The 18201-nt window shown below is 38.6% G+C and overlaps 1 protein-coding gene across 1 annotated transcript in view; it reads left to right on the top strand.

Moving 5' to 3' along the window:
• The first annotated feature begins 794 nt into the window (after nucleotides 1-794).
• Nucleotides 795-18201, top strand: part of HDHD1 (haloacid dehalogenase-like hydrolase domain containing 1) — a 42139-nt gene continuing 24732 nt past the window's right edge. The window contains exons 1-2 of the mRNA XM_009889465.1: nucleotides 795-1131; nucleotides 10998-11227. Coding sequence (XP_009887767.1) covers nucleotides 795-1131; nucleotides 10998-11227 — 567 coding nt within the window. The remainder of the gene's footprint in view (nucleotides 1132-10997; nucleotides 11228-18201) is intronic.

Genomic DNA, 18201 nt, shown 5'->3' with positions numbered 1-18201 from the left:
TTTAGAGGTACAGAAGGCGAAGACATACATGAGAAGGGAATTAAAGCATGGTTAACATCAGTAGCTGGCATTTCAAAGGAGACTACTTAAAAAGATAAACAGACTGGTAGAAAAGCCACTGTTCAGGATCTTTGCTGAAATGAAGTCAAGAGTTGAAAGGATTTTTCTTCCCTGTTTTGGCGTTAAATTAAATGTTATTGACCTTCTTTTTCAAAGATTTGTCTGGGGGCAAAGACAGGAAGGATTGTTTGTTTGTATTTAAAAAAACAAAACCACCTTTGACATAGAAGCTGATAATTTCACTGGTAAAATTCAGCCTGAAGTTTACTCTTGCCAGAAACCCCCTGGAAATACAAATGGGTGTGTTCTGCTTGAGTAATCACATGTAAATGCAGAGGTGCTAGCAGCACTTTAGTAATGACTGTAGTGTCTTTGAAGGCACTCTGAAGCTTCTGTTCAAAGACACTTCTAAGTAATTAAATCTTTTTTTTTTATTTTATTTTTTCAATTTACATGGAATATGAAATTACTTCCCTCAAGTACCAGATTTCCTTCCTTCCTTTTCTTTCTCATGAAAAGAGTAAATAAGAGTATTTTAATTAAGACACTGCTTGCTAACCTGTATAGTAAAGAAAAGTGATGAAGGAGCAGGTCCATGTGGTTCTTTGTTGTGACCCTCAGTAATGTTTTCTTAACACAGAAATGACAACTTAAAAAACCCAGGTACCTCTGAGGTGATCTTACAAGTTTGGCTTCCCCTCTGCAAATAAAGGGAGGGCAATTTGCCCACTTCGATGTGCCCTCTGGCAGTTCAGTCTGTGACCATTTATGTGGTACTCCTTGTAAGATTGGCTGCTCAGCTAGTTGTACAGGGGTTTAATCTTTTTTTTTTCTTAATTATTTTTTTGGCAGATACCGAGCATCTCTATACAGTAGTGTTCGAAGAGATCTGTGGGCGTTTTGGAAAGACCTATACCTGGGATGTGAAGTCCTTGGTCATGGGTAAAAAAGCCCTAGAAGGAGCACAGATTATTCGAGATGTTCTAGATCTTCCAATAACCAAAGAAGAGTTATTACAAGAAAGTAAAATGAAGCAGGAGAAGATATTCCCTACTGCTGAATTGATGCCAGGTATGTTTCTCTTCAATATTTATAAACTGTTTATGAAATTACTTAAATGCTAACCAAGGTAGAAGTTTTTAATCTGCCTTCCACAAAACAGTTCCTTTTACAGATTCAGTTTCATCACTCTTGTTTTGGCAAGTTTTAATCAAATCTACCTGTTAATTGCCTGTTCAAGAGATATTTTACCTGTTAGAGTACTGAAACCTTTTTCTTCTTGTTTACTTGGAGAACAGCTTTTTTTTCTATATGTTTTAAAAGAAGAAAAAGTGACTAGGTAAATGTGCATGAATTGTATTTTGTAAAACAGACATTTTTTTATAATTGCTGTTGGCATCTGTGTAACTCAGCAAGTTAGTTTTCTCTGGCTATAAGCATAGTCCGGACTTAGTTAAGCACAAATACTCTTTGCAGGCAAATACATGAGCCCATGGGTTCTTTCAGCTGGGATTCATCTCGCCTAACCTTAACAATTGAAACTTAAGCATGGCATCTGAGCCAGCTGTGTGCCAAAGGAAAGGGAAGGTTTCTCAATTCATCCTAAGACGTTTCTTTTACCAGTGATTGTGCAGGAAGCCTGAATGAGTAGCTTAAACGAGGTACCTCAAGATAAACAAGAGGATGAATCTTACCTGTGGTATGAACTCAGACTTCTATATTCCATTACATTTACATCTGGAATGCTTAGAGAAAAATCCTTAGCCACACAAGACAAGCAGTACCTAAAGCTATGATTGCTATGAACTTTTTGTACAATGTTAAAGTTCCTGGAGCAAATATCAATAATTTATGAAGAAAAAAAAAACTGAGGAGGGGGAGGAATAAAAAATAGTATTAAAAGTGAAATAATTACATATCACTATAAGAAGTCTAACTGTTATATTTTTTTCTCTTTGAATGTATGCTTGTTTATGCTGACAATCTCTACAGTGCATTAATGATGTTTTAATTTTGAGATGCTTTTTTATACCTAGTTTCATAATGTGTTAAGAGGATGAAAGTTAAAAACGTGGTATCTTAGGAATAAATAACAAGCAGCAAAAATAAAAGGTGTAATTTTTTTAGGCAGCTTAAAAACTTGAGTATTTTGTGCAGCCAATTTATTTAGTTATCTCATTGGTGTTTTTTATATGCAAGATTTTTCAAATTGCATGTTTCTCACTTATAGATCCACCTAAAACTGTAAGCCTGATCAAACTCGCCAGGAAAACAAGAAAGATGGAGGGATGTGTCTTAACTTTTCATGTCAAACTTCTGGGACTAACTTTGAAGCTATATCTTTTGCAAGACAAACAAAAAAAACAGTAGTCTGGGCTTAGAAAATGCCAGATGGACAGACTGGGTGAAATGTTAGGATGCACAGAGAAGAGTCGCTGTAACATAACAGCACAGGTAATAGATGCCATTAAGTAGATATTCTGTGCCTGCTGAAAACTGATAATGTGGCTGAGCTGGCTTGAACAGAGTTGCAGAGAGGTGATGGAACAGATCTGATGAAGGAAACATGAAGTTTTGTGCTGTTGCTGCCTTCAAAACATGAATTCTGGGCTTGCTGAAGCTGGTCTATTATAGATGAAACAAGCGAAATTCCTACTGGGACAAGCAAGTAAACATTTTTATCATTGCCAGAAATGTTCAACTGATTATCTTTTCAGTTCAACTGAATACATATGATAACTTTCTTCAGGCTATTTTCTAAAGCACAATTGATGTGAACTTACATACTTTACACTCAAGGGCCGTTGTGGGGAGCAAAGGCAGCCTTGGTCACTGGAGTAATGGGATCTGTACTTTACTTGGTAGCAGCGTATGAGACATAATCCGAATTACCATGAATTTTGAGAAAACCAGGTTGTTGTCAGCTAATAATCTAGAAAGAAGTGGCTCTAGCTGTTTCTTTAAGGGCTGACGTGTTCTTCAATCTGATAACCAGATTTTTTAATCTGATACTTTTCTTCTGTCCTTTTGTATCTTCTGAGGTTATTTATTAATGTAATCATTATGGATTTATTCTACAGCCTCTTAATATTCTTTAATTAAGAATGGACTTCATGCAGGTGTTGTATAAGATGTAAGACTGTGCTGACATTTTGAATTTGCAATGTTCTAAATGACTAAACTTTCAGATAGGGACAGGTAAATACAAGAGAGTGAAAGTTAATCATCATATTTATTAATGGTGTAAGATGACTTTGACATGCTGATTCTCTAGCCATCTTTTGGCAGTTAATAGGTAGGTGAGATTCTATTTTTCAGTCAATTTCTACAGGTTTTCCAAAAAATAAAATTCAAATTTGGTTTGGTGGAGAGCAGTGCTGAATGATGACCAATGATGTTTGAAAAAGTGACTCAAGCAAAGTGGCACTTCTTTCTGGACATACATTGAGCTATGCACATGTTTGTACCAATGACGATAACTGTTAATTCCCAAATCAAGTAATGGACAGGTATATCAGTGATGGTTAAGGATGGTGTGGAAGTTGTACAAGTATACGATTGGCAAAGCAGTTCTTTGCCTGACAGGCTATATCACAGCCATGTCACTTAATGTACAACAGCTCTGAGGCATTATTGGTTGAAGACAGAATTTTGACTATTTCAGTGTGGCTTAACTGATTGACAAGCTTCAATACACCAGGCTGTGGTCAAAATACAGATTTCATCTATGTAGAGGATATATCCATTTCTAATGTGGAATTTCCTGATAACTATTTGAGAGGTTTTCAGAGTTAGATTTATTTTTAGTTTTGAAAGAATCTTAGGGAAGGCTAGTTTTGATTCAGCGGAGAAAGGAATTAATCCAAGACAATGCTGACAAAATGACAAGGCTGCCACTTGTGCTGCTTTTCTAAATATTTCTGTCAGAGTACAGACATTGTTATCTGCAAGAGTAATACAGTAGACTTTCTGTTTCTGCAAATACAGTACTACGTTGCAGGGAAGTGGATAGTCAAAAGAATGAGGAGTGACAAGTGGAGCAGAAGAAAACCATGCATATGTATGTTTACCTATACATGTACAGGTGTGCTTTAGCTTAACATAGACCCAGAATCTAACTCCGAGTTACACAGCTGCCAACAGTTACTACAATTATGTCAGGGTTATGAAATTAATGACAGCAGTCTCTTTTTTTGGCTCATCATCATCGCAAAGCACAGATCCTTAAGGATTGTGTGGTTATGCGTACCTTTTTTTCAGGCATTTTCCATTTTTTGGTCATTTTCATGATAACTGGGATTTCTTTGTTGCAGCTCCTGTTCAGCCAGTGTAGAATGTGATGTGCAAACTATTTTCCAGTTCAGGGACAGTTGACTGTCTCTTGCAGACATGAGGAAGTAATTTCATAGCTCAGTTTTAGTACCAAATGAAGCCAGTCAGAAGTCACAAAAAGAGAAGAAAGAAAAGCAGTTCAAGTTCTAATGTCAGCTTACTCTAAAGTAATTTTTTTTTTTCTTCAACAGTTCCACTCAACCAGCACTCTAGTGTGCTTATTGTTTTCTTGATTCATCTTGTGCTCTTAGCAGTTAAACAGACTTCCTACCATGTTACCTTTTCTTTTCCTTGCTATTATTGTTTTAATGGTAGGAAACTCCAGTGAGTCCATGCTGGGCTCAGTGAGCCTGTAACCCCTAGAGATCAGTCAGTTAGCTGCAGACTTGGGATGATGCTGTCTTTTTGGCTGATTTCACATATTTGGCCTTTGCATTAAGTCCTAAAGGATTGCAATCCAAAAATGCTTTTACCAGGAAGTCAGCAACACAGTTGACAGAGGTTCTGAATTGTGTAAAATTTAGTACTTATACTTCTTCCATGACCTTGCATGTGTCAGTATGTCCAGATAAAAATGAAATTATCGATTTAGTGAAGAGGGAGTCTGCCACCAGAAGGATCTCGTACTTTTTAGAGAGCAATAAGATGAGAAGGTAGAATTCTTTATTAATAGTCAATTACCTTGCAACAATTAAAACAATGTGTATTGTTGACATTCCTTTCACAGCAATTACTAGAAAGAAAATTAACTCTTTCCTAGCTGAAACTTTCCCGGCTGAAACCAGGACACCTTCCAAATTGGGAAGTAGGTTATTAGTTTCCACCTCCACTTTTGTAGCTCAGTAAAAGGACAGAATACCATTGCAGATAGCATTTTTAATATCTCCTAACAAAAAAGAAAGAGGTGGATCTCAGAGCTACATTTCCGTAGTCTCATCAGATTCATGGCAATTACACCAAGTGGCGGATAGCCCCACCTTTGTCACACTGTCACCTTCACAGCAACAATGCTGACTTCACTTCAGGCTTGAGAGAAAGTGTAGATAATGATTAGCACTGTGCTGATGGGCTTGCAACTGTTGTAGCACACCAAACTACATAAAAAATATTTTTTAATCAGTTTGTGACTTAAGTGAACAGCCAGCTGCTTCTCGTTCTATGTGAGATTGTTGTGTTTTTTTCTTTGCCCTTCCATTCCACTCTCATGAGACCCCACCTTTTAGTTCAGAGGCTGCTGAGGCTTTTACCGTAGAATCACTGCTGTGAACTTAAAGAATTATCATCCAATTGGCTAGAAATCTAATCAACTTGACAAAGCTTTGAGTGGTCATGTTAGCTTTTCTTTGATTAAAGAGAGTGATGAAATCTTGAAGAACTTTAAGTTTGGTCTGATACCACATTCACTGTAGGAACTGTAAATGATTTTGAAAAGGAGGAGCTGTCCTTTCATATAGAGGCTGTATTTATCCTTAAGTTTTCTGTTTGTGCACAACTGGACATAAATCATACAAGACATGCATAAGGTATGTATGCAGTTAATTTAAACAATGCATGAAGCACTTTGGTTTCCTTTAGTCTTTTTCTCAGTGGTAAATCTTTTCTTCCAAAAACACACTGAAGGCTCTCAGACGGGTTGTTTTGTGTAACACTACAGCAAAATGAAGTGGACTTGAATATGGGTCTCTAAAGAGCCTTGATTTTGGTGCCCCAGAGGTCAGGTGTTCTCTGTTCTCATGCTGTTAGAGTGAGTAGAAACCTAACTGTATCTACACGGTGGTGAATGAGGAGCAACACTGTGACAGATGTATACGAAGATCTTCATAGAGGGAGTGCTGAAAGGCTGCAAAAAGAGTGTGAAGTTGTATTTGTGTTCATAATTTGTGGGCAAGCTATGTGAAGAAAGCACTTGGTGATCAGTATAGTTCTTCCAAGAAAAATTTCAGTGTACAGGGCAAAAGAGAAAATAAAAATTCCCTTTGTTTTCCATAAATTTGAATTAGCTCTCAGGAGTTACGTCTTTTTAATTCTCACTTCATAATGAAGAATGACATTTGATTATAAAATGTGATAACTGAAAAAAAAATCATGTCGAAAACAATGTTATAATAGCATATAAGTAATTAGATAGGGACTATCATTAGATCATTTTAGCGTAGCATTATTTGGTTTCCTGAACTGTTGCTGTACGTGGTCGTATTAGTCAATGAAAAGGAAAATGCAAGTTAGCCCAAGGGTTTTGTTGTTTGCTATAAATCTTAATTTTAGTTTGTCAGTTGATCCAATATATTAGTCACTGTGGTTCCAGCTGAATCTAAAGAGAACAAACACCACATTTGGAGTGCAATAGAGGAATACTACTTCCTTAAAAAAAAAAAATATATATATATATAAAAAATACACATTTTTTCCTGCAACTTTCAGAACAAAAGTGATGATCTCTTCCTTTAAAATGTGTCTGTGGTCTCAGAAAAAATGACTCCTTTCTGTTGGTTTAGTTTGTTTTCTTTTTCTTTTCACAAAGTTGTTAACTTCATTGACATTTGTGATTAATCAGGTTTTAGAGATGCTGACATTTAAAGTTGATCCTTCTTTTCAGCTTCTGTAACTAAACTCAGCTTACAATGCTTTTCACCTATTTTTCTTTCCAGTACTTACCAGTATTTAACTATTACATTTGGAATATAGTAAGCTTCTGTCTCTCTTCTAAAACAATATTTAAAGAGGAAAGAAACAGTATTTACCTTTTTGAGTATTTGAAATGAAAGAGTACATTTGGAAATAAAGCATAGCAATGTGGGATATTTATTCCTAACTTTTTTGATGATTACTTGAAGAATTTATGTTGTACTGCCTAAGATTGTTTTTGCATGTGTACCACATTAAGAGCATACCCTTATGCTGGAAAAACAGAGATCCTTATTTCCTTTGATCTTTCTTTATTTTTTGTTTTTAATCAAAGATACTAAAAGGAAAAAGAAAAAAAAAAGAAAAAGAAAAAAAACAACAACCCCAGCTTGCTGCATGTGGCTAAGCTTTCAGTAGGAGGGGTGGAGGATGGTCCCAGGAAGCCCAGCAGATAGATCTGCCTGTGATGAATGGGCCTCTAACCCTTCCATGGTAGCTACAAGTAAGCTAGAACTAGAAGTTAGTGAGTTCACAGGACTCACCATACTTGTTCATGTCCATTGAGTTTTTAATTGGTTGTTTTTGATGTAACTGAAGTCTTCATTTGATTGAAAAAAATCTGTGTAGCTATAGGGTGTATAATAACAAAGTATATGCCAGGGCAAGTTTCTTACAGATCTTTAAAGCAGTTCCCCACTTCCCCTTCTGTTGATGTTTTCTGTAAAAAGAAGCACAGGAAAGATACTCAGAAAGGTATTATCTCCCTAATGAAGAATTATATGCTGAATTAGTACAATAATTGTGTTAGTAATTTGATGTGGTGGCAAAGTGTCTAGAGCTATACTGGTGGTAATTGAGGCAAACAAAAGGATCTTGTTGATCTATAGCTTTTACAAAGAAATAACAAACTTGGAATTAAAATACTGTCTGGAGCTTGTTATGCTAGCTATTCTTCCATATGCAATTTAATTTTTTTCCACCCATCTGATTTTCCCCTTGTATTTTTTTTTTCTAATTTATCTTGCTATGTTTATATATATGCAAATAATCGTTTTTAAATAGCATATTTTTATTAAAGTGTGTTTTCTGAATAATTCAAATCTTTGCTCCCTGGAGGTATTAGGGACAGCTGCATTTTAGCTCCCTTGTAGTAAGGGAAGACAAAAAGGAAAAGTAAACACACGCACAGATCTACACACTGAAATCATGACATGCTCGGAGAATATAAGAGAGAACCCTGGAAAAATATCCTTTCTGCAACAGTACTTTTCTGTTACTGGCTACCTCCAACAGTAATGTAGAATAGACATACCCTGTGACAGATGAACTGAAGTTGTGATACAGTGGGACTGTAGAAAATTAGCTATTTGAAAAGAGCACAACTTTAGAGAAAACTAATTATGTCATAGCAAGGGCATAGGCGATAGGAAAAGTCTTCTTACTTATGTAATCGTTAGACTTCTTTATGTTACTATATACGTGGTATGCTAGCCTAGCTAAACGTTGCAGATTATTTAGAATAAATTCCTTTGAATGAATGCATTTTATTTTTTTAAGAGAGGCATTTAGTCTACCGATCAGGTCAAAGGAGGTGATTCTGTCCCTCTACTCCACTCTTGTGAGACCCCACCTGGAGTACTGCATCCAGGCCTGGAGTCCCCAACATAAGAAAGACATGGACCTGCTGGAGCGTGTCGACAGGAGGGCCACAAGGATGATCAGAGGGCTGGAGCACCTCTCCTATGAGGAGAGGCTGAGACACCTGGGGCTGTTCAGCCTGGAGAAGAGAAGGCTCCAGGGAGATCTTATTGCTGCCTTCCAGTACCTAAAGGGGGCCTGCAGGAGAGCTGGGGAAGGCCTTTTTACTAGGGCTTGAGTGATAGGATGAGGGGGAATGGCTATAAACTGGGAGAAGGCAGGTTTAGAGTAAACATTAGGAAGAAGTTTTTCACTTTAAGGGCGGTGAGGCAGTGGAGCAGGTTGCCCAGAGGGGTTGTTGAGGCCCCATCCCTGGGGGTGTTCAAGGCCAGGCTGGATGTGGCCTTGGGCAACTTGGTCGAGGGGGAGGTGTCCCTGCCCATGGCAGGGGGGGTGGAACTCGATGGTCTTCAAGGGTCTTTCCAACCTAAACCATTCTATGGTTCTATGGTCTAAGAGTACTAAGATATCTTAGTACTTCTGTTAATTCAATATGGACGTTCTTCACATGTTTCAGAATGAAGTTATAATCTGTATCTGGAATAAAAAGTTAACTTGTATTTAGCATCATATTTCAGTGAGAGGACAGAGTAGCATCATTTGGGAAAAAGTGCACTTGCTTATTATTAATATAGCCATTTAAGGGAGCATAGGAAGGCTTTTAAATGGGTGATGCGTTGACATTAGAGGAGGAATAACTCTGTTGTTATTTCTGTCCAGCTGGAATCTAACTTCGCAGAAGTACATGTATTAAAAGGCTGGATCTGGAAATGTGAGTTATTAATTGGTTGATTTGATTATGGAGAATAGAGCAGAAATCTGTGGAGAGCCACATCTACGGGTTGTATTTTCAGATAGATGGGCCATCTAATGCACCTATTTACTAATCTGCACGCTTTATTAGCAGTAGTAATTATAACTTCTCAAAGTTGGCATATGACTATACTTAGGAAAAATGTATTGCAGATAAGATTGTTGTTAATAGAATTGTGAAAATGGAGAAATGGAGCAGAAAGGCTGGATCACATGGGAAATGCAAATTGGAGATGCTGGGGTGGCAAAGGAAAGAATTAAATGTGTATGAGGAGTAGGAATGTTTTGAGAGAGCAGGGACCAGACGTAAGTATGACAGTGAATCAAGAGGAAGAGAATAAGATTACATTAGTATAGCCAGACATGAAAAGTAGGGTAGGAATTCATGCAGTTGGAAGATGAAAGCAAAGAATTGTTCTCAAGTTGGTTCAAAGAGCCAGAAGTCAACTGGAGGCTTATCTACCTGAAACTAATATCCTTTGTCCCGCACAGTTTAGATTCACGCCGAGAAGCAGAGCTGAAATGATTTTACAGATACGGAGGGATTTTATCTTGTGAATTGGTAAAGATTGGACCTCCACTCTGTTCTCCATTAGGCACTGCTAATTGTTTTGTCTGAGAGGGGCATCCAGCATGTAGGATGCTGCAGCAAAGGAGCATTGAAACCTCTTCAAAGGAAACTCAAAACGTACACTGAATAATGCAGTATGTTTCCCTCTTACACAGACTGCTGTGTTTTCACTGTTCCCTGCATTAACCTTCCCTAGAAGACTGGATCAGATTGAAGTTTCTACCCATTAGGCTTGAGGTGTTCATTACTCTGGGTTCACAGCATCAATAGATAAAGCTCTGGTATTAACAACTGTGACTGACAGCTCCCCTCCTCTGCCCAGTGTTACTTGCTTCAGTAATTGCAAAAGAGAGAAACTGAGCTCTCTTAGGGGCTGGTTTAAGCCAGTTGGATACATGCTTCAGAAATTAAAACTATACTGTTCAGTGAGAAGAGTATATTTCTTTGACTTTGATTTTTTTTTTAATTATTATTTTATTTTCAGGAGCATAACTGTGTAAAAAAGAAAATGTTCCCTGTGTGCTTTTATCTCACTTACAGAGAGTTGGAAATAATAAACATACATAATGTTGGAGACATTACTTAATAAGCTTCTGGTGGATGTACTTCGCAATGATGTTGAAGCCATTTTTGGCATATTTTGAGAAAAGCATCGTTTGATGACAGAATAAGTATATAACTTGAGGAATGTTCCATGATTTTTGTGTGGAGAAGGAATGTTTCAGACATCGCAAGAATTTTCTTCCATGCTAACTGGTTGAAATAGGTTGTTATATTCAGTAAGACAACATTGTTGAAGTATTGCTAAATACATTGTAAGTAGGTATAGATATTAATACATATACCTACATATATGCGTATATATATATAAAATAAAATTTATACATTTTTCTTGCAGGGGTTGATAAGCTGATACGTCATTTACACAAACACAACATACCCATAGCTGTTGCCACCAGCTCAGCTGAAGTGACATTTCAGATGAAAACAGCCAGACACAAAGACTTCTTTGGTCTTTTTCATCATATTGTGTTGGGAGATGACCCCGAGGTGAAGTGTGGCAAGCCACAGCCTGATGCATTTCTAGTCTGTGCAAAGAGATTTCAACCTCCTGCACCTCCAGAGAAGGTAAGAAAGGGAGGGAACAAATTAAATGAAAAGTTAGGAATATTCTGTTTGGGCTATATTTGGATATTTATTTTTTTTTAACATGATATGTACTTAGATTAAGATTTAATATGAACATTAAAAAAATCAACAACCTCTGTTTTCAAAGAGGTTTATGCTGTTGAAGCAAGAGATTGTTGGAAAGCATAATTTCCCCCTACTGTGTGTAATATTTGTAATGCAGATTGCTCTGATTTACTACATGGTACTGTAAAGGAATAGGAAAATGTAATGATTTTCCGCTCTCTGCATAAATCTGCAATCTTAACTTCAGTACTCAAAGTTTTGAAACAGTTATTTAAACATAGATCAGTTTATTTTTCATACATTCATGGCTGATTTACCTCTTAAGTGTCTAAACATTAAAGATACTTCTCTCTAAAGAGGGCATATATTTTTCCTAAGCCATCTCTTTCCTCCTGCATTCTAAATCTCTGAGATCATAATTCTTGTTTTCTGATTTAAAACCGATCAGTTTGACCAATCTTTTTCAAATAATAGAGGTGTTTAGTTTTTCTCTTATATATAACTTTCCCAACCTGATTCTGAAATAGAAATCTGTAGGGAGAATATTTGAAAGATAGATTGAGACTTAGTTAAAATAATGTCTTTGCTTTTATTTTAAATTAGATTGCCTTTTTCCATAAAATATGTTTCTCATTTCTTGTCTATCCTGAGTGGAACTTAAGTTCTGAAGTTTTGGAGTTTTATTACTGCAGAAAAATGCATTACATACTGATATTTAAGGAATAACTTTAGGTGGATTAGACTGTGATGACTGTTTTCTCAGCAGGATTATTGAGGGAAAAAGGGTTACACAAATACATACGGAATGAGTAGCTAAGATTCTTCAGCCTTTCATACTTCAAGTTCTCATCCACAGTATTTGCGTTGCCTGGGAATACAAAGTGAAATAAGTTTGATGCAATGTGGCATACTATAAACAGTGTTAAGCAAACTGGTTTTGGGTTTTGGTGGGGTTTTTTGTTGTATTTTTTTTTCCCTGTTGCAAGTTTTGTTGACATTCTGTGTATGTGCATCAACTTCATTTGGAAACTTAGATGTTCAGAAAAGATACACCAAATGTACATGATACATGTACATGTACATCAAAAAAAAATGTGGCCAGCAGGTCAAAGGAGGTGGTTCTGCCCCTCTACTCCACTATCGTGAGACCGCACCTGGAGTACCGCATCCAGCTCTGGAGTCCCCAACATAAGGACATGGACCTGCTGGAGTGTGTCCAGAGGAGAGCCACGTGGATGATCCAAGGGCTGGAGCACCTCTCCTATGAGGAGAGGCTGAGAGAGTTGGCGCTGTTCAGCCTGGAGAAGAGAAGGCTCCAGGGAGATCTTATTGCTGCCTTCCAGTACCTAACAGGGGCCTACAGGAGAGCTGGGCAAGGACTTTTTACTAGGGCATGTAGTGATAGGACCAGGGGGAATGGCTATAAACTGGAAGAGGGCAGGTTTAGAGTAAACATTAGGAAGAAGTTTTTTACTTTAAGGGTGGTGAGGCACTGGAACAAGTTGCCCAGACAGGTTGTTGAGGCCCCATCGCTGGGGGTGTTCAAGGCCAGGCTGGATGTGGCCTTGCGCAGCCTGTTCTAGTGGGAGGTGTCCCTGTCTATGGCAGGGGGGTTAGAACTCAATGATCTTCAAGGTCCTTTCCAACCTAAACCATTCTATGATTCTGTCATCATGTTCATGCAGATGGCTGTTGTATCAACATGTTTGGTACTTGTGTGACTAGACCTTGTATTTATGATACGTTCCAAATGTTGAAGAATCTGAGCAACAAGGCTGTAAATCTCTCCTTGGAGTCAAGTAGCTATGAATTTTCAACATGTTAATATTCAATTGGGAGCAAATATTGGGAAGCAGCCCAAAGTTTTGGAGAGGGTAAGAGAGGAGTTGAAAAAAAAGCTTAAATCACAGCTTAATGTTGCTTTCATATCAAATTATTCTTCCTTGCTTAACTATGTGTCTAGGGAACAAAAAATCAGGGTGTGTTTCTGTAACGTTGTGTGGTGGGTTTTTGGTGAAACAGAATGAGGTGTGTAATGCATGCTTTTCAGTTGGATGGAGGTGTGGCTGTAAGCTGTTCCATAATTCTGAAAGTAAAAGAGCAGAAAGTATTGAGTATTTATATAAAACTAGGTCATAACTGGTGTTGTATCTGAAGGAGAGGTAAGGAAACTGAATGTCAGCTGTGTTAATGACAAATTAAATTATTATTTCATGTGAGAAGCCTAATAGTAATATCCAGAGAGACAGCTTTCCCAAAGCTCTGAGTTTATTTGGCTCTATTTCAGAAAAGTCACAAGGTGATAAAAATTAAAATAGACAAAAACATAAGAAAAAAACCAACAAAAAAAAACCAGCAGTGATGCTGTGTTGTAGATATCTTTATTTATTCAGCAGTAAGTAGCCTCAGCTGCGGTAACAATGAAAACAATATTTGAAGATAATAGGAGCATCTGGATTACACTTAATAATTTTAAACGTTAAAGGTATGTTAGAGAAACAAAACTTCAGAATGTTCATGGTGGTTTTGTATAGTTATTTTCTTTAACCTTTCTTTGAAAAAGAGCATAAATGTTTGAGCCCATGCTTTTCCTTTACATGAAGTTTAACAGCATTCAGAAGTCCCTTAGTGCAGATAATTCAGCTGAATTTTTTTTTTTTAAATCTACAAAAGTCACAAATGTCAAAGTGTGGGAATTCAGCACAAGCACAGAACTGCCAGGAAGAAAAAAAATCAAAAGAGTAGAATCATCTAGGTTGGAAGGGACCTTTAAGATCATCAAGTCCAACCATCAACCCCACACTGCCAAAACCACCACTAAACCGTGTCCCTGAGCACCACATCTACCCATCGTTTGAATACCTCCGGGGAAGGCGATTCCACTATTACCCTGGGCAGCCTGTTCTAATGTTTAATAACGCTTTCGTTGAAGGAATTTTTCATAATACCCAATCTAAACCTCCACTGACGAAACTTGAGGCTATTTCCTCTTGTCCTATTGCTTGTTACTTGGGAGAAGAGACCGACCCTCACTCTCTGCAACGTCCTTTCAGGTAGTTGTAGAGAGCGATAAAGTCTCCCCTCAGCCTCCTTTTATCCAGGCTAAACAACCCCAGTTCCCTCAACTGCTCTTCATCAGACTTGTGCTCTGGACACCTTGCCAGCTTCATTGCCCTTTTCTGGACACACTGCAGAATCTCTATGTCCTTCTTGTACTGAGGGGCCCAAAACTGAAGACAGTACTTGAGGGGGAGCCTCACCAGTGCTGAGTACAGGGGGACAATCACTTCCCTAGTCCTGCTCACCACACTATTTCTGATAGAAGACAGTATGCTATTGGTCTTCTTGGCCACCTGGGCACACTGCTGGCTCATATGCAGGTGGCTGTCAACCAACACCCCCAGGTCCTCTTCTGCCAGGCAGCTTTCCAGCCATTCTTCCCCAAGCCTGTAGCGCTGCATGGGGTTGTTGTGATGCAAGTGCAGGACCCGGCACTTGGCCTTGTTGAACCTGATACCACTGGCTTTGGTCCATCAATCCAGCCTGTCCAGATCCCTCTGTAGAGCCTTCCTGCCTTCAAGCATATCAACATTCCGCTCAACTTAGTGTCATCTGCAAACTTACTGAGGGTGCACTTGATGCCCTCGTCCGGGTCATTGATAAAGATATTAAATAGAACCGGCCCCAATACTGAGCCCTGGGGAACACCAGTTGTGACCAGGCACCAACTGGATTTAACTCCATTCAGCACCACTCTTTGGGCCCGGCCTTCCAGCCAGATTTTTACCCAGCGAAGAGTACACCTGTCCAAGCCATGAGCAGCCAGTTTCTCTAGGAGGATGCTGTGGGAAATAGTGTCAAAGGCTTTACTAAAATCTAGGTAGATGACATCCACAGCCTTTCCCTCATCCACTGAGTGGGTCACCTTGTTGTAGAAGGAGGTCAGGTTTGTCAAGCAGGACCTGCCTTTCATAAGCCCATGCTGACTGGGCCTGATCACCTGGTTGTCCTACATGTGCTGGTTAATGTCACTCAGGATGATCTGTTCCATAAATTTCCCAGGCACTGAGGTCAGACTGACAGGCCTGTAGTTCCCCAGATCCTCCTTCCAGCCCTTCTTGTAGATGGGCATCACATTTGCTAACCTCCAGTCAACTAGGACTTCGTGGTTAGCCAGGTCTCCCACTCTGGAGACATTCAAAACTTGCCTGGATGCTGTCCTGTACAACCTGTTGTAGGTGACCCTGCTCTGGCGGGGGGGGTTGGACTAGATGATCTCCAGAGGTCCCTTCCAACCCTGACCATTCTGTGATTCTGTGAGTGCTGATAAATGACTGAAAGTGTCTTGGTGAGTACTTCTGCTAGCTCCCTCAGTATTTTCGGGTGGATCCCACCTGGCCCCATAGACTAGTATGTCTCTAAGTGCTGTAGCAGGTCCCTCACCATTTTCCCATGGATTATGGGGACTTCGTTCTGCTCCCCACTCCTGTCTACTGTCTCGGGGGGCTGGGTACTCAGGGAACAACTGGTCCTACTACTAAAGACTGAGGCGTAGAAGGCATTAAGTACCTCAGCCTTTTCCTCATCCTTTGTCACTCTATTTCCACCTTCATCTAATAAAGGATGATCTTCTTTTCAGTCCTTCTTTTATTGCTGATGTATTTATAGAAACTTTTTTTGTTGTCCTTAACATCAGAAGCCAGATTACGTTCTAGTTGGGCTTTGGCCCTTCTAATTTCCTCCCTACATAGCCTCACAACATCTTTGTAGTCCTCATGAGTGGCCTGCCCTTTGTTCCAAAGGCCATAAATTCTCCTCCCTGGGAGGACCCTGGGAACTACAGGCTGCTCAACCTCACCTCAATCCCTGGAAAGGTGATGAACCAACTAATCCTGAAAATGATTTCCAGGCACAATAAGGACAAGCAAATCATCAGGAGTAGTCAGCACGGCTTCACGAAAGGGAATGCTTGCTTGACCAATTTGAATAAATTTCTACAATGAAACGACTGGCCTGGCAGATGAGGAGAGAGCAGCAGCTGTTGTCTACCAGGACTAGAGTAAGGCCTTTGACATTCTGTCCCATAAGATCCTCATAGAGAAGCTGTTGGTGTATGGGCCAGATGAGCAGCAAGGTGGCTTGAAAACTGTCTGAACCACTGAGCCCAGAGGGTGGTGATCACCAGTGCAAAGTCTGGTTGGATGCCAGTGACTAGTGGTGTGGCCCAGGAGTCAGAACTGGGTCCAGTACTGTTTAATATCTTCATTAATGACCTGATTAATGGGGCGGTTTGCTGATGAAGAGAAGAGAATGTTCAGGGGGATCTTACTGATGTATATAAATACCTGGGGGGAAAGTATAAAGAAGACAGAGACAGAGTCTCTTCAGTGGTGCCTAGTGACAGAACCAGAGAACATGGGCACAAACAAACATAGGAGGTTCTTTCTGAGCACAGGGAAACACTTTTTTACTGTGAGGGTGACCAAGCACTGGCAGAGGTTGCCCAGGGAGGTGGTGGAGTCTCCCATGTTGGAGATGTTCAAAAGACATCTGGACATGGTGCTGGGCAACAGGCTGTAAGTGGCCCTAGTTGAGCAGGGGGGTTGGACCAGATGAGCTCCAGAGGTCCTTTCCAACCTCAGTCATACAGTGATTTAGTGATACGTTTCTCAGATTTGATCTGGGAAAAAAATAAGAAGACAAAAGTGTTTTTGCTAAACAGTATTTTTCTGTTCCATTTTGACTTAAAGGTCTCAAATTATTTAAAATCATTATTTTGGAATTTATAAATATCGGAATATTAATTTTTGTTTTAAAAGAGTTCATAAAAACCTTGTTTTTGTGTTTCTGTGTGTATTTGCATATAAGATAGGTATCAACTATAACTTTTCAGTGTTATCTTGAAGCAAGTTTGTTTCATAGTAACAGAAATGTTATGCTACTAAATTTATTTCAAATATGACTCTCACTGTTTCAGACCTTCCCATGCAAACATTTATACATACTTCCAATATACTTATTTAATTAAAAACACATGAATTAATTATTTACCTACTATAGAATGTGGCAGGTCAAGGCCTTTCTTTCCAGTATTTTGGTCATTTTGCCTGAAGCTTTTCTGTAAAATAAAGGACCTTAGTAGTAGTGTAATTTAAAAACAAATAAATACAATTTATATCCATTGTTTAAAAAGAGGAAAAGGTTGTAATAATACAAATGATCGTAACTCTTTGTGAATAGTCAATCTGTTCTATTTAGGAAGTTCCAAGTGATGTAAAACATCACCTTAATTTAAAACACTATTTCTTTGCCGTTTCTTCCATTTCTAATTAATTAATTGATCCCATAGTTACAAATAATCTCTGTACCAAATCTAGTGAGAGCTCATTAAAATTTTTCATACTGATTAAATGGCATTAGGATTTATGAGTCTCAGTGGACTTTTTATGTCACAGAAAAGAAGTTCAAAGAGAAATTTTCTGAGACTTTTTTGATACAAAAGATGTAGTGAAAGAGTAACAGAGATTCATAATATTATGACCATTTTGTAGTTTTAGTCTATATTGTACAAGGAAAACCGGGTGAAGAAGGCTGATATAGCACTTAATGTGACCATCATTATTGTGAACTTATGTAAAAAGGATGCCGAAATCTATTTTTTATTTCTTATCTCCTCTCATTTTTTTTCCTTTTTCTACCTCCCCCCGCTGCCTTCAATTTCACCACTATTAGCATATGCATGTAGTGTATGTATTTTACTTATATGGTTTTCAGATAAGCAGTTATTTTATTCGTGATGTTTCTGTTACTCCTTATGTATACCTGGAGGTTGAATTTATTAGGAGTACTTTAAATAAGGTACAGGAATTACAAAGGCATGAACAGCCATTCTAGGTGGTGTACTGAGC

The sequence above is a fragment of the Charadrius vociferus genome, unplaced genomic scaffold, assembly GCF_000708025.1.
Source record: "Charadrius vociferus isolate BGI_N301 unplaced genomic scaffold, ASM70802v2 scaffold26, whole genome shotgun sequence".
NCBI classification, from domain to species: Eukaryota; Metazoa; Chordata; class Aves; order Charadriiformes; family Charadriidae; genus Charadrius; species Charadrius vociferus.
The sequence above is the reverse complement of the archived record's forward strand: the minus strand, read 5'-3'. Positions and strand labels throughout refer to the sequence as shown.